The sequence below is a fragment of the Lactuca saligna genome, chromosome 7, assembly GCF_052625555.1.
Source record: "Lactuca saligna cultivar CGN05327 chromosome 7, ASM5262555v1, whole genome shotgun sequence".
NCBI lineage: Eukaryota > Viridiplantae > Streptophyta > Magnoliopsida > Asterales > Asteraceae > Lactuca > Lactuca saligna.
Genome location: NC_136423.1, coordinates 102,740,856 through 102,763,135, shown reverse-complemented (window position 1 = coordinate 102,763,135; position 22,280 = coordinate 102,740,856). Strand labels below are relative to the sequence as shown.

Below are 22,280 nucleotides of genomic sequence, written 5' to 3'. Positions count from 1 at the left end.
AACACTTCTCGACATACAAGGCAATATCCTTTTTCATTCCAGGCCACCAATAGTACTCTTTCAGATCCTTGTACATCTTATCCGCTCCAGGGTGGATCGAGTATTTAGATCGATGAGACTCCTCTAGTACGATGTCTCTCAGATTGTTAACCCTTGGAATCAAGACTCTGTCCTTAAAATAACGAACTCCATCAGGTTTGGTTTCAAATCTCTCTTCCAAACCATGTAAGGTCTCGCCTGGAAGATTTTCTTTGAATAACGCTTTCTCCTGGGCATCAATGATTTGAGATTTCAAGCTTGTATGAATTACCATTCCCAAAGCTCTCACACGGGAAGGTTTCACTCTTTCTTTCCTACTAAGAGCGTCGACTACTACGTTAGCCTTTCCTGGGTGATATCGTATCTCACAATCATAATTACTAAACAACTCTACCCATCTCCTCTGCTGCATGTTTAACATTTTCTGATCTAGGATATGCTGAAGGCTTTTGTGATCGATATAAATGGTGCAAGGCGATATGGTGCTTTTGCTACCGGTACCGCTCCGGGAATTAAGTCTATCCAAAATTCGACCTGTCTGTAAGGGGGTAGACCGGGCAATTCCTCCGGAAATACTTCGGAATAGTTTTGAACCACTGGAATCTCCTTGAGTTGCTTAGCTTCAGGTTCTCTTTCTAGCACGTGGGCCATGAATGCAATACAATTCTTCTTCAGGTACTTGTGAATCTTCATGCTTGATACTATGTTTAAACTTCTTCCTGGCTTCTCACCGTGTATGATAAGGGTTTCTCCATTAGGGAGAAGCACTCTAATGACTTTCTCGTAACAACCAATGTCCGCTCTATTTTTGGATAACCAATCCATCCCTACTATCACATCAAAACTACCTAGCTCTATAGGAATTAGGTCAATGCTAAAGAGTTTATCAGCTAAATTCGGAGTACAACCAGGAATTATATCATTTGTCCTAATTTCATACCCATTAGCAAGTTCAATAATATAAGCATTCCTCATCTTTCTCGATTTCAAGCCAATTAACGGTCTAAATGCTAAAGAAACAAAACTCCTATTTGCTCCCGCATCGAATATTACTGATGCAAAATGGTTGTTCAGGAGAAACGTACCTGTTATCACTTTAGGGTTTTGACGAGCTTCTTCTGCACCAATCACAAAGGCTACACCTCTTGGCCGTCCAACTTGATTTCCTTGGAAGTTTTGTCTGGCTTAGCCTTGTCCATTGTTACCAGGTCCATTGTTCAGTTTGGGACATGCTCTACGGAGATGATCAGTACTCCCACACTCGTAACATGTCCTTTTTCCTCCTTATTCAGCTTACAATACTTTGAGTAATGGCCTGTTTGTTTACAGTTTTGGCACACTGGGCAAGCTCCCTTGTGATGAAAGTTACACTTATTGCACTTCGGAAGCGGTCCTGAGTACTGCTTTCTCTCCTGCACTTCCATGACTCCCTGTTCATGAGTTTTCACTGGTTCTTGCTCCTGGGCTCTTACCATAAAGTTTCTTGAGACTTTCTGCTTCCTCCCTGACTTGCCTCCATACTTCTTCTCTCCCTGATCTGCTGGCTTCCTCTTGCTACTAGAGCTTTCCTTTGTCGATGCTCCCATCCTTATCACATCATTGGTTAGTCGATTTGCTAGACTTACTGCACTCTGAATAGTAGTTGGGTTTGCTGAGGTAACCATTCCCCGAATCTCTGGTGCCAGACCCCAGATGTAACGATCTATCCGTTTCTCCTCACGAGTAACCATGTGAGGTACCATTTTTGCTAATTCATGAAATCGGACTGTGTACTTCTCTATTTGTGTTCCAACCATAGAATGGTTCCAGAATTCAGATTCAAGCTTCTGAAGTTCATCCTTGGGACAATACTCCTCTATCAGCAGCTTCTTTAGGTCTTCCCAAGTTAGCTGATACGCCGCTGTACGGCCTCGGGTTTGCACTGGAGTATTCCACCAGGTTAATTCCCTATCTTGGAGTAGGCAAGTTGCATACTCAACTTTGTTGCGCTCGAGGCATTTGCTAATGTGAAGGACCGACTCCATACTGTCAATCCATTTCAGCAACCCGACCGCACCTTCCTTTCCATGGAACTCCTTAGGTTTACAGGCCATAAAGGACTTGTAGTTGCATTCTATTTCATTGTTTCCCCGGTTTCCTCCACTACTTCCTTGGTTAGCATTAAGTCCTGCAGTTACTTGATTAACAATGTTTTGGGTATTTATGTGAATTTAAGTGTAATTAACTTTAGAAATTAAGAGAAAAATAGTTTATAGAGGAGGAAAATCCTCAAAATTTTTATGTAACCTCCTATTGTACAACATGATGTTCTGGTAAATTTTCATGAATTTTGGATAATCAGAACTATTTTTCCTATTTTTAAACCATTATAATTACCAAAAATTGGGAAAAATAGCAAGGCATGATGAAAAATTTTGAAATTATTTTTCTGAGTCATCCATCACAGGTGAGGTATCAGAAAATTGTTAGATAAAATTTTCACACTCTCTAAAGTGGTTTTGTGATTTATTATATCCTAACAAAAAGAAAATCGGAAATCATACCAAACAACAACAACAATTAATGAAATTTAGTGAGGGGTCATTATCCATCATAAGGGTCATCCATGAATTTGTTATGTATTTATTGACCTCTGGAAGTATTTTATGTGATTTATGCCCTTGGTTTCTAGCAATAATTTAAATAAATCAAAGAAATAATAAAAGCTTTTGGTATTTTACAGATTATCACATGCATGTGAGGGCTTTCAAAAGGAAAAATGTTCAAAATTTAATCAGAAGGGAAATAAGGGTATTGAACCCAAACAAATTAATAAATGTTGCATGCAATGATGCATGAGATATAAATGTGGCTGGAGTTCATGAATTTATGTAAGCAGATTCAGTAGGGTTTTAAGCCACGAAATTTCAGCCATCATTCACTGGATATGTTAAGTTTATAAATTATGTTTCCCTAGATTTATGGTTGGGTTTAAGGCCATTGATCATGCAAGGCAAAAATGGTGATCACAGAAAAAGATTTATTTGCGCAACCATTTTGTAAAAATTTCCAAAAATCGGATATTTAATATTTTACAGTGAGACCAGTTGGGTTTGAAAGTTAACTCATGGAATTATCCAATACAAAAAGAATATCATGATTTGGTTACGAAATGACCAAGATATGGTCGTTCAAATCTGAATAAAGTAATCTGGCAGATTGCATGTTTGCTTTGAGTGCATCCTTAGGACATTTTGACAAGAACATCATGCATGCCTTTGATAAGGTCCGATTTCTAGCACATGCATGAATGAATGAGCATCCAAGATGTACAAGAAATGGTTTAAATGCTTTTTGATCATGCAAGAACACAAAAGAGATGGAGAAGAAGATGTAATACTTGTTTTTGAAGTCACATGAACATATGTGCATCATTTTCACTCCTTGCATGGGTTTGATCCTTGATTTTCACCATTTCAAACACATGCATTATGTTATGGTGAGAATCTACAAAACACTAGTGAAAAATAAAGATTTCTAGCCATGGAAAGGCATAGAATCCGAAAAGAAGAGAAAGCTAAGAAGAAAAGGAAGTAGAATCATGAAACTATGGAAGAAGATGATGTTGTTTACCTTGGTTATGATCTTGAGGGAAGTAAGAACACTTCAAGGTCTTCAAAATCTCGAAATTTGGCAGAGGAATGAGAGAAATTTTGTGAGTTAGAGAGAGAGAGGAAGAGAGTTTGTGTGTGTTAGGAGGGTGGAGTGTGAGAGAGTGAAGAGAGAAGAGGTAAAGTGTAGGAAATGAGTTAATGATTAAAGTTTTTGGGAAGAGGGAGCATGGGGAGAGGGGAGATGGCCAGATTTTTGAGGCATTAAAGCCTCCTCTCTCCTCAATTCAAATTTTATAAAAAATCCCTCCTTAATTTTTATAAAAATCTAATTTTTATAAAAGTGATTCTTTAAGCAATTTTTGATTTATTTAAAAATCTTGTTTTTAACTAATAAATTATGATTAATGTATGATAATTTATATTTCTATTTCATTGGTATAATACATAATTTGATTAATAAAAATTTGATATTAGGAAGTTTATAGCCGAATTTTATAAAGTTTTCAAGCTTTATGATTTATAAATTTGGATTTTTGGCTTTTTAGGGTTTTTGGAATATTGTTTGATATTCATCATCATAATGAAGTATAATTAGAATATTTTAATTTATTTTTAGGGTTTTAAACCCTTTTTCAATTATAACAAAGCTTGAAGTTTCATTCTAATTATAGCATTGGCATTTCCTATTATAGGTAAGCAACTTACTAGAATCGTAAGTGTCGAGTATATTAGTCCTAGACCTTAGTTGGATCCTAGTTTACGCAAGATTTTGACCTAATTTATACTACTAGGCCATGGCATGTTGTGCATGAATGGTTTTTATAAAGATGCATGAGTCTGAGAATGACCTGAATTGACAGTTGTCACACTACATACCAGTACCACCGTGAATCTAAGTCCTTTCACTGATCACATGGTCAAAGGTATAACTTTGCTATTAAAAATAGCGAATAAAAATAACACGGGAAAATAACTCAGAATAATAACATTGAAAAACACATAGCACATATAACACATAACATACAATTGTTAACTCACCTTAAATTAACTAGGGGTTAAAATAGTAATTTGGACAACACTTTGGCTTTAAATATGACTTTCTATGTTGAAAACCGGGAGCTTAATTGAAAACCGGTCTCTGCGAAGGTAGGGCTTCAAAAACGAAAAGATAAAATTTTCGGGCTTCTTGGGAGCTTCGGGATGTGTTTCGGGTGCTAAAACTGATACCGGGGCTTCTGGGAAAGTCAAAATGAAGAAAATATGGAAAAAGGGGTGAAAAGTGTCAAAAATTCAAAGTTAGTTGGCAAGTCACGCAGGTGTCCCTTTTATAGGGTGCGAGACCGAGGACTGCTTGGCTGAGGAAGCTCCACGTCGTAGCTATGAAGCTCGGATCCGTAGGGGAGACGTGGCTCATGCGAAACGAAGCACGTGGCTCGCATGCGAGAGGGGGGCGGCTGTGGCGAAGCGAGGCTCAGACATGCGTAGGGGCAGGTGGCGCTGCGAGGCGAGGCCACGAGGCTAGCCATGCGAGACCGAGACATATGGAGAACACGCATCGGATCCGAACTTTGCCACGAATTCGGTGACGCACCTGCTTCGTGCGAGGTGACATGTACGCTACTATTCATGCGAGATTTCTCGGAAATTGAGCCTCGAACTTCTAAAATCCATAACTTTCGCATACGAGCTCCGTTTTTGATGTTCTTTATATGCATGCGTAGCTAAAACTATGATATACAACTTTCGTTTAGACTTCGTTGACTAATTTTGACTTTATTTTTAATATTATTATTTTTAACAGACCGGGACAAGAGAATCCGTTAAAAATTCATAACTTCTTCATCCGACATCCGTTTTCGTCAGACTTTTTACCGTTATACTATAAATGACAAGACCTTTGATTCTGATTTAGGATGTATCGGTCAAATATCGCTCGATCTAAAATTCGAGTTTTTAGCTGTCTACTGTTAAGTTGAAACTTCGAAAAATCATAACTTTGTCATATGAAGTCAGATTTTGTCGTTCTTTTTATCGAACTTCTCGGTTTAACGAATACTACGAATTTCATTTAGATCACTAAGGCTAAAAAGTAGTTTATCAAAAACTCACTTTTTACGTCATTCGGTTCCGTGTCGGTTTTGTCGCGAATCTTCGATTGGTCATAACTTCTTCGTTATAACTCGGATTTCGATGAGGTTTTTGCCTACATGTTTCTAACGAGATTCTCTACAACATCAAATAATAAAATTTTACTTATTTGAAATTTTATATTTTCGCTAAATTTTCATTATTTGGCTATTAATTGGAATCTCATAAGACTTCCAATATTTTATGAGTGATTCTAAACATAGTTTTACTTCATTTCTAGTAAAAACTAACTGTTAGAACTCAATACTCAATTTTATTCACTTTTAATAATAACAATACACAATTTCATAACGTGTATGTTACAGGTACATTCTAACACTTATTCCTTAAGTTTACTAGGCTAAACTCCTTAGAATGACCTTTAACCAGGCTAGAACTCATTACCAATAAGTCTGACACTCAGTTGAGTTGACTAACTGAGCTTTTAAAGCAAAAAAAAATCAAGTTGTCACAGTTTACGACCGTAAACTCTAGTTTGCGGCCATAAACTCCTTGTGATGGAGTTTTCGGCTCGATTGCAACTTAATGAACTTTAGCTAACTCATCCCTACACACAATCCGTGAATGTACTAGGCTTAAAATACTCAAACAGGCCCTTAACAATACTAAAAGATAGCAGAAACAAGTCTGCCATTTGATTGGATTGATTGGCTTTACCAGATAGAAATTTCGGGTTGTCACAGTAGCGATTCTTAATAGTGGGCATGTTTAGGTCGCGATAGTCTATACACATCCGGAAGGATCCATCCTTTTTCTTCACAAATAAAACCAGTGATCCCTAGGGTGAGAAGATTGGCCTGATGAATCCCTTGTTGAGCAGTTCGTTCAGCTAGCTGTATAACTCCTGCACTTCAATCGGCGCTAGACGATAAGGGGATTTCACTACGTGGGTAGCTCTGGGAATCAAGTAGATTCGTAACTCGACTTGGCGCTCAACGAGAATTCCTGGAAGATCTTCGGGGAAGATTTCAGGAAAGTTACAGACTTTGGGGATGCTCTTGAGGTCTTTAACTTCTTGCTTTTCGTTAACGACATGGGCTAGGAATTCATGGAACTCCTTTTGCAGGTATTTTTGGGCTTTAACACACAAAATGACACAGAGCTTTGAGATGAGTTTTCAGGGGCTTCGCCATTTGGCAGATTGAGGCGAATAGCTTTTCGAAACTAAGAATATCCGCACCATGAAGGCTTATCCAGTCCATACCGATGATGACATCGAAACTTTTTATGGAAACTGACATAAGATCGATGGGGAAGGAACAATCGTTTAGAGTGAGGGTACAACCTATGAATATATCGTTGGTGTTCTCTTTCTTTCCGTTAGCCATCTCGACGGTAAATGTTTCGGTTAGAGGTCGGGATTTATGATTGAGTAAATGCTTGAATTTGTGACTAACAAAACTCCTCTCCGCACCACTATCAAAGAGAATGCATGCATAAGAGTTTTAGAGGAGGAACGTACCCGTAACTACGATGGGATCAACGACTCCCTCCTCCTGGCCCATTGCTAGCACTTTCCATGTCTTGCCAACAGTCGTTGCTTTAGGGCAATTTCTCTTGTAGTGCACGGTCTCACCACACCCATAAGAGGCTTGCCCTACTCCAGCTTTGGAGGTCTGGGCATTTGATTGTGTAGGTGTCTTATAGAAGCGGGTCGTATGCCCCTTCTTGTTACAGTTAGTGCATTGCAACTCCTGACAAGGTCCATGATAATGAAAGTTACATTTATCGCACCTAGGGAGGGTTCCAGCGTATCTGCTGGGAGGTGCTTGAATAGTTGGAACAGCAACAGGATTGGTAGCATCATGGATTGCCATTGTTTGTTGTTTCTTGGAGGGCTCTTGCGAAGATTAAACCTTGCATTTGTTCCTGAGCTTTTTCTTCCCACTGCCTTATTTCTATGGTTTTGGGGCGGCTGCTACGGGGTTGTGGCTATCCCCGTGATCCACTAAGGCCTGTTCCAAACGCTTGGCAATGTCAAATGTGAGGGGTTTAGCAACTAATACATTCCCCTGAGTTGGGGGTGTCAATCCCCATATGTATCTTTCAATTTTCTTGCTCTCCAGAGTGACCAACTCGGGACATAGAAGAGCCACATCACTGAACCTAGCAGTGTAAGCAGCAACGTTGAAACCCTTCATCTTCTGATTCCAAAGCTCTTTCTCCAGTTTTTGCATCCCGCCACACAGGCAGTATTCAGCCAGCATCATCTCTTTGAGATCATCCCAACTCATGGCATTCATTGGCTACCGGAAGAGTTATGGATTTGACTTGGCTGTTCCACCAAGTTAGTGCTCTATCAGTGAAGGTGCATAATGCAAACTTTACTTTGCTCATCTCGGGGCAGGCATATATTTCGAAGATTGATTCGGTCTTTTCGAACCAACGAGTTAGGGAAATGACACCTCCAGTACCATCGAAATACCGAGGTTTGGTGTTCATGAAGTCCTTGTAGGAACACTCCTTCGATTTTCCTTGACTATCTCCATGATTGGAAGGGTTGGCACCACTGCCCGCCCTGCTTGTGCCACTTGCATTAATTTGTGACATTGCAGCATCCACGACGACTGTACTGCTGCTTGGAATATAGTAGGATCGTATTGATGAGGTGGTGGCGGTGGTAGATTGGTTTTCCTTCTGTTGGACTTCTTCAGAGGCATCTTTTTCTAAAAACATTCAAGAGGAAATGACAATAAGTCCTCTAAAGTGGTCAAGATCTAGGTATTTTTGAACAAGATATATCTTAGTCCTAATCGTATCATAACCTGAGTTCTATAGTGTACCATCAGCGATATACAATAGAAGTTTACTAAAATAAGCAAATAATCACAGACATTCAATGGTGAAAATTAGTAATACGTGAATTGAAGCTATGTAGTGTGATAGCGCCATAAAATAGTCCTATAGTATTTTTAATTTTTATGTTTGGTTCTAGTGCTTCTCTTTGTATATAATATGGGTAAGTTTTAAACTTGTTTTAACACCACAGTCACTCCTAAACATATTTTGGTTATATCTTAGATAAATATAGTTGATCAGGTTATATTTATCCCATATATGATTACATAACTATCTAGGTTTAAACCTAGTGTCCAACTTATCTTCAATACTTTTATGTAGTTCTTACTGTGATACTGATTCTAGTGTGTATGCATATTTGTATACTTCTTGTAAAATACTTATATTTTTAAAAGTATTCTTTTCGTTCAGAGCTCTTTGGCCCTATAGTATTTATAGTTGTATATCTTGTAAGGTTTGATATACATAGTTCACTATAAACAATGCTCTCATACCAATCTATCACACCCCAAACCGGAATGGCGAAAACGTTCGGGGGTGGAGGACGTCATGTACAGTATCAAAACAATTTTATAACAGTAATCAAATCAAACACAACCATTAAATTAATAAAATATTTTATTTACATTTGTTCATAACCTAGTTGTATGACAACAAAAGTGTAACAAAAGTATAAAAGACGGGACTCTATAAGGCTTTGTCTTTTCAAAATCTTGCGTGTATACATGTCTACTGATTCCTTGAGAACACAAGTGATTTTGAAAGTGTATCAACATTTAAGTTGGTGAGTTCATAAGTATGTTTTAGTGATGGAAAACTCACCTTTGTACTTTGAAAATGCTAGTATGTTTCTCAGAAAATCCAATATTTTCTATAGTGAATGAAATTTAGTCATGTATGTTCCTTAAAAATGTATACTGTATTGGTATACTTGGTACTAGAAATAGTGCATTGTGTGTGTTAGGAGGGTGGAGTGTGAGAGAGTGAAGAGAGAAGAGGTAAAGTGTAGGAAATGAGTTAATGATTAATGTTTTTGGGAAGAGGGAGCATGGGGAGAGGGGAGATGGCCAGATTTTTGAGGCATTAAAGCCTCCTCTCTCCTCAATTCAAATTTTATAAAAAATCCCTCCTTAATTTTTATAAAAATCTAATTTTTATAAAAGTGATTCTTTAAGCAATTTTTGATTTATTTAAAAATCTTGTTTTTAACTAATAAATTATGATTAATGTATGATAATTTATATTTCTATTTCATTGGTATAATACATAATTTGATTAATAAAAATTTGATATTAGGAAGTTTATAGCCGAATTTTATAAAGTTTTCAAGCTTTATGATTTATAAATTTGGATTTTTGGCTTTTTAGGGTTTTTGGAATATTGTTTGATATTCATCATCATAATGAAGTATAATTAGAATATTTTAATTTATTTTTAGGGTTTTAAACCCTTTTTCAATTATAACAAAGCTTGAAGTTTCATTCTAATTATAGCATTGGCATTTCCTATTATAGGTAAGCAACTTACTAGAATCGTAAGTGTCGAGTATATTAGTCCTAGACCTTAGTTGGATCCTAGTTTACGCAAGATTTTGACCTAATTTATACTACTAGGCCATGGCATGTTGTGCATGAATGGTTTTTATAAAGATGCATGAGTCTGAGAATGACCTGAATTGACAGTTGTCACACTACATACCAGTACCACCGTGAATCTAAGTCCTTTCACTGATCACATGGTCAAAGGTATAACTTTGCTATTAAAAATAGCGAATAAAAATAACACGGGAAAATAACTCAGAATAATAACATTGAAAAACACATAGCACATATAACACATAACATACAATTGTTAACTCACCTTAAATTAACTAGGGGTTAAAATAGTAATTTGGACAACACTTTGGCTTTAAATATGACTTTCTATGTTGAAAACCGGGAGCTTAATTGAAAACCGGTCTCTGCGAAGGTAGGGCTTCAAAAACGAAAAGATAAAATTTTCGGGCTTCTTGGGAGCTTCGGGATGTGTTTCGGGTGCTAAAACTGATACCGGGGCTTCTGGGAAAGTCAAAATGAAGAAAATATGGAAAAAGGGGTGAAAAGTGTCAAAAATTCAAAGTTAGTTGGCAAGTCACGCAGGTGTCCCTTTTATAGGGTGCGAGACCGAGGACTGCTTGGCTGAGGAAGCTCCACGTCGTAGCTATGAAGCTCGGATCCGTAGGGGAGACGTGGCTCATGCGAAACGAAGCACGTGGCTCGCATGCGAGAGGGGGGCGGCTGTGGCGAAGCGAGGCTCAGACATGCGTAGGGGCAGGTGGCGCTGCGAGGCGAGGCCACGAGGCTAGCCATGCGAGACCGAGACATATGGAGAACACGCATCGGATCCGAATTTTGCCATGAATTCGGTGACGCACCTGCTTCGTGCGAGGTGACATGTACGCTACTATTCATGCGAGATTTCTCGGAAATTGAGCCTCGAACTTCTAAAATCCATAACTTTCGCATACGAGCTCCGTTTTTGATGTTCTTTATATGCATGCGTAGCTAAAACTATGATATACAACTTTCGTTTAGACTTCGTTGACTAATTTTGACTTTATTTTTAATATTATTATTTTTAACAGACCGGGACAAGAGAATCCGTTAAAAATTCATAACTTCTTCATCCGACATCCGTTTTCGTCAGACTTTTTACCGTTATACTATAAATGACAAGACCTTTGATTCTGATTTAGGATGTATCGGTCAAATATCGCTCGATCTAAAATTCGAGTTTTTAGCTGTCTACTGTTAAGTTGAAACTTCGAAAAATCATAACTTTGTCATATGAAGTCAGATTTTGTCGTTCTTTTTATCGAACTTCTCGGTTTAACGAATACTACGAATTTCATTTAGATCACTAAGGCTAAAAAGTAGTTTATCAAAAACTCACTTTTTACGTCATTCGGTTCCGTGTCGGTTTTGTCGCGAATCTTCGATTGGTCATAACTTCTTCGTTATAACTCGGATTTCGATGAGGTTTTTGCCTACATGTTTCTAACGAGATTCTCTACAACATCAAATAATAAAATTTTACTTATTTGAAATTTTATATTTTCGCTAAATTTTCATTATTTGGCTATTAATTGGAATCTCATAAGACTTCCAATATTTTATGAGTGATTCTAAACATAGTTTTACTTCATTTCTAGTAAAAACTAACTGTTAGAACTCAATACTCAATTTTATTCACTTTTAATAATAACAATACACAATTTCATAACGTGTATGTTACAGGTACATTCTAACACTTATTCCTTAAGTTTACTAGGCTAAACTCCTTAGAATGACCTTTAACCAGGCTAGAACTCATTACCAATAAGTCTGACACTCAGTTGAGTTGACTAACTGAGCTTTTAAAGCAAAAAAAAATCAAGTTGTCACAGTTTACGACCGTAAACTCTAGTTTGCGGCCATAAACTCCTTGTGATGGAGTTTTCGGCTCGATTGCAACTTAATGAACTTTAGCTAACTCATCCCTACACACAATCCGTGAATGTACTAGGCTTAAAATACTCAAACAGGCCCTTAACAATACTAAAAGATAGCAGAAACAAGTCTGCCATTTGATTGGATTGATTGGCTTTACCAGATAGAAATTTCGGGTTGTCACAGTAGCGATTCTTAATAGTGGGCATGTTTAGGTCGCGATAGTCTATACACATCCGGAAGGATCCATCCTTTTTCTTCACAAATAAAACCAGTGATCCCTAGGGTGAGAAGATTGGCCTGATGAATCCCTTGTTGAGCAGTTCGTTCAGCTAGCTGTATAACTCCTGCACTTCAATCGGCGCTAGACGATAAGGGGATTTCACTACGTGGGTAGCTCTGGGAATCAAGTAGATTCGTAACTCGACTTGGCGCTCAACGAGAATTCCTGGAAGATCTTCGGGGAAGATTTCAGGAAAGTTACAGACTTTGGGGATGCTCTTGAGGTCTTTAACTTCTTGCTTTTCGTTAACGACATGGGCTAGGAATTCATGGAACTCCTTTTGCAGGTATTTTTGGGCTTTAACACACAAAATGACACAGAGCTTTGAGATGAGTTTTCAGGGGCTTCGCCATTTGGCAGATTGAGGCGAATAGCTTTTCGAAACTAAAAATATCCGCACCATGAAGGCTTATCCAGTCCATACCGATGATGACATCGAAACTTTTTATGGAAACTGACATAAGATCGATGGGGAAGGAACAATCGTTTAGAGTGAGGGTACAACCTATGAATATATCGTTGGTGTTCTCTTTCTTTCCGTTAGCCATCTCGACGGTAAATGTTTCGGTTAGAGGTCGGGATTTATGATTGAGTAAATGCTTGAATTTGTGACTAACAAAACTCCTCTCCGCACCACTATCAAAGAGAATGCATGCATAAGAGTTTTAGAGGAGGAACGTACCCGTAACTACGATGGGATCAACGACTCCCTCCTCCTGGCCCATTGCTAGCACTTTCCATGTCTTGCCAACAGTCGTTGCTTTAGGGCAATTTCTCTTGTAGTGCACGGTCTCACCACACCCATAAGAGGCTTGCCCTACTCCAGCTTTGGAGGTCTGGGCATTTGATTGTGTAGGTGTCTTATAGAAGCGGGTCGTATGCCCCTTCTTGTTACAGTTAGTGCATTGCAACTCCTGACAAGGTCCATGATAATGAAAGTTACATTTATCGCACCTAGGGAGGGTTCCAGCGTATCTGCTGGGAGGTGCTTGAATAGTTGGAACAGCAACAGGATTGGTAGCATCATGGATTGCCATTGTTTGTTGTTTCTTGGAGGGCTCTTGCGAAGATTAAACCTTGCATTTGTTCCTGAGCTTTTTCTTCCCACTGCCTTATTTCTATGGTTTTGGGGCGGCTGCTACGGGGTTGTGGCTATCCCCGTGATCCACTAAGGCCTGTTCCAAACGCTTGGCAATGTCAAATGTGAGGGGTTTAGCAACTAATACATTCCCCTGAGTTGGGGGTGTCAATCCCCATATGTATCTTTCAATTTTCTTGCTCTCCAGAGTGACCAACTCGGGACATAGAAGAGCCACATCACTGAACCTAGCAGTGTAAGCAGCAACGTTGAAACCCTTCATCTTCTGATTCCAAAGCTCTTTCTCCAGTTTTTGCATCCCGCCACACAGGCAGTATTCAGCCAGCATCATCTCTTTGAGATCATCCCAACTCATGGCATTCATTGGCTACCGGAAGAGTTATGGATTTGACTTGGCTGTTCCACCAAGTTAGTGCTCTATCAGTGAAGGTGCATAATGCAAACTTTACTTTGCTCATCTCGGGGCAGGCATATATTTCGAAGATTGATTCGGTCTTTTCGAACCAACGAGTTAGGGAAATGACACCTCCAGTACCATCGAAATACCGAGGTTTGGTGTTCATGAAGTCCTTGTAGGAACACTCCTTCGATTTTCCTTGACTATCTCCATGATTGGAAGGGTTGGCACCACTGCCCGCCCTGCTTGTGCCACTTGCATTAATTTGTGACATTGCAGCATCCACGACGACTGTACTGCTGCTTGGAATATAGTAGGATCGTATTGATGAGGTGGTGGCGGTGGTAGATTGGTTTTCCTTCTGTTGGACTTCTTCAGAGGCATCTTTTTCTAAAAACATTCAAGAGGAAATGACAATAAGTCCTCTAAAGTGGTCAAGATCTAGGTATTTTTGAACAAGATATATCTTAGTCCTAATCGTATCATAACCTGAGTTCTATAGTGTACCATCAGCGATATACAATAGAAGTTTACTAAAATAAGCAAATAATCACAGACATTCAATGGTGAAAATTAGTAATACGTGAATTGAAGCTATGTAGTGTGATAGCGCCATAAAATAGTCCTATAGTATTTTTAATTTTTATGTTTGGTTCTAGTGCTTCTCTTTGTATATAATATGGGTAAGTTTTAAACTTGTTTTAACACCACAGTCACTCCTAAACATATTTTGGTTATATCTTAGATAAATATAGTTGATCAGGTTATATTTATCCCATATATGATTACATAACTATCTAGGTTTAAACCTAGTGTCCAACTTATCTTCAATACTTTTATGTAGTTCTTACTGTGATACTGATTCTAGTGTGTATGCATATTTGTATACTTCTTGTAAAATACTTATATTTTTAAAAGTATTCTTTTCGTTCAGAGCTCTTTGGCCCTATAGTATTTATAGTTGTATATCTTGTAAGGTTTGATATACATAGTTCACTATAAACAATGCTCTCATACCAATCTATCACACCCCAAACCGGAATGGCGAAAACGTTCGGGGGTGGAGGACGTCATGTACAGTATCAAAACAATTTTATAACAGTAATCAAATCAAACACAACCATTAAATTAATAAAATATTTTATTTACATTTGTTCATAACCTAGTTGTATGACAACAAAAGTGTAACAAAAGTATAAAAGACGGGACTCTATAAGGCTTTGTCTTTTCAAAATCTTGCGTGTATACATGTCTACTGATTCCTTGAGAACACAAGTGATTTTGAAAGTGTATCAACATTTAAGTTGGTGAGTTCATAAGTATGTTTTAGTGATGGAAAACTCACCTTTGTACTTTGAAAATGCTAGTATGTTTCTCAGAAAATCCAATATTTTCTATAGTGAATGAAATTTAGTCATGTATGTTCCTTAAAAATGTATACTGTATTGGTATACTTGGTACTAGAAATAGTGCATTGTAACCGTATGTGTGTGAAAACCCTTGCATAAATGTATGGATATCACCAGTTGTAGTGTAAAGTAGTGTATCATTGTAGTATTTGTATGAAAACCTTGTATGAATGCATGGGCACCCCCAGTTGTAGTGTAGAGTAATGTATCATAAAGTACTGTAATTTTATTAAATAAAACAAAATCACTAAAGTAGTGTTAATCCCGTAAACATATGTGTTAATTATATTATTGTGAGTTTGATACAACCATGGTTGATACGACCTAGTAACCTCTACGACGTTCTTCAGGCGTCTGAAAGTTATGTCATTTGTCACCCTAGGCTTGTCGGCCTAGCTGTTGCAAGCAACTCATGTGCAGGATTGCCTGTCCCGTATAGATCTATACACAAATCTCACACTCTCCCTCCACGAGACTCTGGTTATATTGTATAGGATTTAGTTTTGAACCTTGGTGGATACTAGTGAAGTAGTGCCTCATAACCCTGTGTTAACTAGTTAACGTGAAGTGTAGTGTATTAATGTTTTCTTGTATTTGAACATGTATGAATATTCTTATAGTAATGTACTTATAATGCAAAATAATTATATTTAAATAATTATTTAGTAGTGTGTACTTGTATTAATATAGTGGAGTAGTACAACCCAAACTACAACTACTATGGATTGAATAATCGTTCTTGTTCTTGTTCTGTAAATTGTATATAGCAAAGTAGTGTAGTGAAATCCCAAACTATACCAATTATAGTTTACTTGTAATGTTCTGTTGTGTATTGAAAACGTTTGCAATTTATCGTATGAAAGTATAACACCCTTATGCTCGACATGTTACAAAAGGGTTCAGATATATAAATATATTTGTAAAATGTAGTGAAATCTCTATTTGAAGCAATTCCAAAGGTTTTGAAACTGTCTGAAATCATTTGTATATAAACACAATCCTTTTGTTTTAACTGTATTATCCCCCTTAAAACACACTACTAGAAAACAACCCTTTAATGATGCGCAAACAATGACACCCGCTGATAGAGAACATGCATTTGTGTGTGCCCAAAGAAATAATGTTAGTTTTGAAAAATTTGAAGGCTAGAGGACACGCATTTGTGCGTGCCCTAATATTACTATAAAAAAAGAAAAAAATTTGCGGAGGGCGCCTTTCATAAATGTGTTTCATCTAAGTGTCGCTTTATAATTTTTTAATGAAACAGGCGTTTTAAGCAGGATTTCACCCGCCTGTTGGATCCCAAAAATTAACCCCCCCCCCCTCTTTCAATTAGCAAGAAAAAACCCTAGGGCCTTCGTCTTCATAGCAAAATTGCTCTTGCTTTCATGATTAAATGCCTCACGACGACGATGATAACGATCAATATAAAGAATCCAAATACGTGAAATAGAGGCAAGCAATGATTGAAAGGATGATTCTACTTCTTTTTTCAAGAACCCTATTCAACATATGCCGACTCTCACACATACACAGGCTTATCGCTATCTCTCTCTCTATCTCTCTCTCTCTCTCTCAAACACACACACACAAAATTGAAGGGACGATTCTAGGGATTTTTTCAAGAACCATCCAAAACGTAAAGGAGTGCGCTCTACAACATAAGCATCATTGACTTTTTTCCTTTGTTATGATTCATCATTGAATTGAGGTGGGTAGGGTTAGTGAGGATATGACCACTGTTCGACCACCACTACTACATAAGCATGAAAGCACTATATATGCATGTTCAGATTTTACGTATCACAACCCTTATTCTCCATTCTTATTATTTATCTTTTTTTTTATTTGCAGGTGAGGTTATAAGTTGGTGTTTGAAGGTTGTGAAGGGGTTGTGAGGATATCGACCACCACACCGATTATCAAACATTTAAAAGAAAATGGGGTCATGATCCATGGTTTGAGACCTTGGACATGAATGATCGTGAAACTTTATTAAATGAAAGTTGATTTCTTTAATTATTATTATTATTGTTTACTTTTGTAGTATATTAGTGAAGCTAAAATATTTTGTTTCTGTTTAAGGGCTATTGTGCTCCCTCATCACCAAACGGTGCTCTAGATTTTCTAGGACTCGTGTCATTCATTCATCACCTCCCTACCACAAGAGATCTTACAGTTCTGCCCAATCCACCCATTCACTCATCTTTTCTATCAACATCTTATGCCTCCACTATTCCCTTAAAGGTGATTTCATTTTCGATTTTTGATTATGTGAGCCTTTATTTCTATTATGTTTTAACTTTTCTATCAACATCGTATGGTCTAATTAATATAAGTGTTTTCTCTAAATTGGGTAATTTTCAGTTGCACACCAACTATTTGTTTAAATGCCTACACACCGATTTCTTTAGTGAAAAAGGAAGTGGATAGAATAGACATATGGTAGCTCATATTATTGACTATTTGTTTGTGTGTAGTAGGATTATGAAGATTCTTCCAATCAATTCAAGGGTACATAGATTTTGGACTATCAGTTTTTTTTAACCAAGTACCTGGAACATGACAGATGAAGAAGATGTCCCATGTGACCCACATTGTTCTCTTCAGGTAATTGCTATTTCTCTCCATTGTTTTAGCATTACACATGTATTAGTATGAATTGTGCAAAGCTGTGAAAATTTCATCCTCATCATGGTAAAACAAATAGCCATATAAAGCTTATGCTTTGGCTCTCTTGCAGTTTAATAGGTGTTAAGTGCTGGATATAACAAGGTGCTGGGTACAACAAACAGGCATAGCTGATTATGCAAGCAATATTGCTTCAAATATTCGCAACAATTTAACCAATTCACTAACTGCACTTGGTGTGGACATATTCACCACTTTTGGTTCTATTCTGGTAATCCTTTCCCGTGTTTGACTAAAATACCCTTGTTGATATAATATAGTTCTAACATATTATATTTTTAACAAACTGATAATCGAGGTCCCCAAAAGGTGAAATATGGAAAGGATAACACGATTACTGCAAAGGATATAATAATTGCTACTGGACTAGTCCCTTTCGTCCCTAAGGCATTGAAGTTGATGGTATATAAATATTTATTTTACATATAATTTAATAAAGATCATTAGACTGTTAGGTTTTTTTATCATTCTAAATTACTACAGGGAACAATGTTGAATAATATACACCAGAAAGTGCTCATTTACGATGCCTAATGGTGTTTTGAAGTTATATTTTGAGCCAAAGGTAGAAAATTCTTGTTTAATAATAAAATATGTTTAGTGAAATGAACATTTTTTAACTTAATTGATTCAAATTGTTGATTTTGGAATTCCTCGTTTCACTTCTGAAACCGATACCCATGTGCCCTCGGAACAGCCGAAACCGGTTCCGGTTCCGGATACCCACTTGTTAAAAAATTTCAAACTATATTTAGATAGAAAAAACAAATTCAAGCTTATACACCCAAATTTTATAAAAAAAAAGTTACTACAATTCTTAGAACGTTAGTAAAAAATTTCATGGTGAGCCAAGAAGGTTATCACAAAAAATAAGCCTTTTTTCTTGCTGCACCCTAGATTTCCTTTGTATTAAGCATAAGATAAATGAAACTTTTAATACATCATGTGATGTGGGATAAGTAGCTAAGAGTTTTAATATTTCCTCAGAATGTTTTAACTTTTTTCTTCTATCTACTTCCATCCATTTGTTCAGTGTTGTATCCTACATCTATCTCTTCCTTTAACAACATTTTATTTCTCAAAATATCTTTAGGTTTTTTGATCAAATAAGTCATTTATGGAGGGTTCTGTTGATGCATAATTTTAAAAGGGAATGTTGGAACACACAGCTGCAGCTCTTCAGCAAACCGAGTCAACTCATTTTTCTCTAATAATTGCTTTGAGGGTAAAAACTAAAAAGTCACGACCTTCATTTTTGTTCTTTCTGTAATCATTATTTACTATTTTACCCTTTTAACTGTTCACATGACACAATCAATTCGGTATCCTCCATGACTCAAACATTAAGCGGTGAACTAGCTAATGGTCAGAGGAAGTTGGTAGCTCTTGCACTTGCAGGGGCAAATTCGGAATTAGTGAATCCTTTGATCTCCCAAATCAACAATGGGCCTTTAGGTAGTTTCCATTATAAGGTTAGTTTGCTTCTTTTGTTATCTTTATAAATTGTTTATATAAAATCACTAAAGAAAATAGAAAAATAACCTCAAAAATGAACTTTTACCTTGGATTCATTTGCTGATACAATATTGTTTATCATTCCAGACACAATATCAAGAGAATGAATAGAGTATCTTCCTTCTATTTTCCCCTTATTTTATTTCGTTCAAAAGAATAGGAAACCAATTAAAGGAAAAAGTGTAGACCAAAAGAGGATATGGACTTATCATCATTTTCTTTAGCAAAGCGGGCCAAAAAAAAAGAATTATTCCTTTTGGATCATATACAAAAAATACTATAGAACAAGGATATATAATGAAATCTAACAAATATATCAATCTAATTTTGGTAAGGTGAAGTTGAAGAAAGGGAATATTTACCCTTGCAACTTTTCCACTTGAAACATAATGAGAAACTTTTAATATTGTTACCTGTAACTGCAATGCATACAGGCAAGTGGCGGCTTTAGAGAATCCAACTCTGACTGGTCAAGTGGTTATGGAAACATATGGTCAAGTGCATTCTTGGCCATAAAAATGATGTTAAGCCTCTTGAATGAACCCATTTATTTGAGAAGTAATGCACATCTTAAGCAGGTAGAATTTGCACATTCGTTTCTTTTGATAAAATCTTAAATGTATTTTTTTCTTCTTCCCTAATGGCTGTTTGATCTGCTGTGTTTCAGCTGCTGAACTTATTAGATGTGATCATCGACAATGCGGAAAACAAGAAATCTTCTGCTCCTGAAGAATCACTTGCTCAGATGTCCACATTAAATGTTGATGATGCTGGTGGCTCAGGCCTCTAAGCCCTCATCTTCTGGTGCTAACACAGAATATGACTCCCGCACTGTGCTACTAAACTTAACACAAACAGAATATGCCTCTAAGCCCTCATGTCATGTTTATCCCACCAACAATACATGAGTAGTTTAACCAACATTCCTTAAACTTTTGACCATTTTACCCTTGCGGTTCAAATGAATAAATGTCATGATTTTACATTTCAGATCATGCCTTGATTGTGGGAAAATTTTATTTGAAGGTATATTATGTATCCTTTTTTTAATAAATTGTTTTTATGTAATTTGTCTCACTTGTTTTATGTTGGAGGGAATTAAACAACTAATGAATCGATATACAATAATAGGATTTCACATGCCACACAACATTATAAGGTTCATATTTTCAGGACATTTTAGGCATAAAGTTGCGAAAATAGAAGCATTATAAATTCTTATGATATTTAAGATTAATGATAGATAATTTTAGGAAAGAGAGACAATTTGGTGTCCTCATTGTATAAGGAAAATTCGTAGAGCTCATCATCATACTAGTGGAATCATGTAAGTAATATTCACTCTTCACCATAATCCTTATTCTTTTTTCTTTTTTACTTTTTAATTTGAATTTTTTGTTGTTTGTAACCATGGGTTATAATTTATTTTCATTATTTAAATTTCAGACATTGTGTTGATTTTTTGAAGATAAAAATGTTAAGAATGCTACAATAGCGGTAAGGTTTCTAAAAATAGCTTCTTCATATATGATTCGTTTTAATACTTTTTACTATTTGAATTTAATTTAATTATTTTTTTGAACAAATAATTTGTATTCTTTGTTTAACTAGAAAGACAAAAGACCGAAGCTAGCTCAAACTAAAAAGAAGGTTTGTCACAACAACTTTGTTACCATGCGATACACTTTTTAAATTAATCTACAAACTATAAAGATTTTCTTTAAATTATTATATGTCAATTCTATAGTTGTATTATTTTGTGACTTTAGTGTTTATTTTGTGTAGAGATCGAGTTCAAAAATGAATTATGATGTATTAAAAAAGTTTTTAGGGGAAAAGTATCACGTTGTTGATTTATTGATTTGGATATAAGAAATTTTTGCATCCATTCTTGATATTGTAAAAAATTTCATCATAACTAAAAAGCAGTGTTTTAAATGCAAGAAATAGTAACGAATGGAAGAATTATGAGAATGAACAAGAATTGAAGCTGGAAAGAAAGCAGCAGGAGAAGTGTTGGCTCTACAAAAAAAGGGTTATTTTCGTTCTCAATGAGGCCAGGTATAGTGTATGCATATGCTAGCAAAATGTCTTAAATACCCTTTAGGCTTCAATGCAATGATAACAAAATAAGAGGAAAAGTATATGAAAGATACAAATTATGGTAACTTGTTTTTGTCTTTTCAGGACACTAACTATGTTCCAATTAAACATCGAAGTCATGTTGTATTTATGATTAAAGTGGGATTCGTGTTGCTTCTTGCCCTTTGATAAGTGGTATCTTACCCTAGCCTATGTTAACATTTTAAGGGAAGTTAGAACTCAGAAGCAATATGTGCATATTGTTTTAACTTTTTCGAAGTAAATAAGATTGCTAGTTATGTATGTCTTTTTGACAAATTGGATTTGTGATTTAAAAATTGTAAATCTCAAAATAGGGGGGACACCTATAATGGAACTGATGATTGCTGCTGGAAAGGTTGTTCCTATTTTATAGTTGGAACATGGAGTAGCTGTTGTGAGAGTGTATACAAGGTCATTCATGACTTCTCTTGATATGGTAGGTTTGTGAAGTTCATTTTGTTTTCTGATGCAAAAAAGGTGGCTAATATCTTTGTGTTGTGTTAGAGCAAGCAATTTTGCAATGCCTGGATTGAAACATCCTAAAAATACAAGCCAAAATTTTCATTTTTAAAATCATTTAGCAAACATAATATTATCACCATAAAATAAAATTTGTCAACATATAACTGTGTGACAACCCGAAATTTTCCATCCAGTATAGTCAAACACTTCATTTAAAAGTCAAACTCATTTCTGTTATCTTTTAGCACAATTAG

General features: G+C 36.4%; 1 protein-coding gene across 7 annotated transcripts; it reads left to right on the top strand.

Moving 5' to 3' along the window:
* Positions 1 to 16,537: 16,537 nt before the first annotated feature.
* On the top strand, positions 16,538 to 21,866 carry LOC145005816 (uncharacterized). Of its 7 annotated transcripts, XM_078964936.1 has the most exons (13): positions 16,543 to 16,945; positions 17,089 to 17,481; positions 17,718 to 17,844; positions 17,978 to 18,136; positions 19,019 to 19,397; positions 19,875 to 20,018; positions 20,108 to 20,348; positions 20,432 to 20,466; positions 20,694 to 20,767; positions 20,887 to 20,937; positions 21,052 to 21,090; positions 21,391 to 21,501; positions 21,628 to 21,866. In XM_078964936.1, exons 5-7 carry the CDS (start codon positions 19,257 to 19,259, stop codon positions 20,228 to 20,230), a joined length of 408 nt encoding a protein of 135 aa, XP_078821062.1. In that variant the 5' UTR covers positions 16,543 to 16,945; positions 17,089 to 17,481; positions 17,718 to 17,844; positions 17,978 to 18,136; positions 19,019 to 19,256; the 3' UTR covers positions 20,231 to 20,348; positions 20,432 to 20,466; positions 20,694 to 20,767; positions 20,887 to 20,937; positions 21,052 to 21,090; positions 21,391 to 21,501; positions 21,628 to 21,866. The 7 variants fall into 7 exon arrangements, 6 of the variants coding, with proteins under 6 accessions (XP_078821062.1, XP_078821061.1, XP_078821058.1 ...); XR_013662689.1 differs by having other exon boundaries at positions 16,538 to 16,945; positions 19,019 to 19,150; positions 19,274 to 19,397; positions 20,108 to 20,767; XM_078964935.1 differs by having other exon boundaries at positions 20,432 to 20,767.
* The last annotated feature ends 414 nt before the right edge of the window (positions 21,867 to 22,280 follow it).

Bases quoted from the DNA above. Each gene is read 5' to 3' on its own strand.
- LOC145005816 (XM_078964934.1), top strand. From the start codon at position 19,257: ATGACTCAAACATTAAGCGGTGAACTAGCTAATGGTCAGAGGAAGTTG. The intron at 19,398-19,874 runs GTTAGTTTGCTT...CAATGCATACAG, and splicing joins TAGGTAGTTTCCATTATAAG to GCAAGTGGCGGCTTTAGAGA. The intron at 20,019-20,107 runs GTAGAATTTGCA...GCTGTGTTTCAG, and splicing joins GTAATGCACATCTTAAGCAG to CTGCTGAACTTATTAGATGT.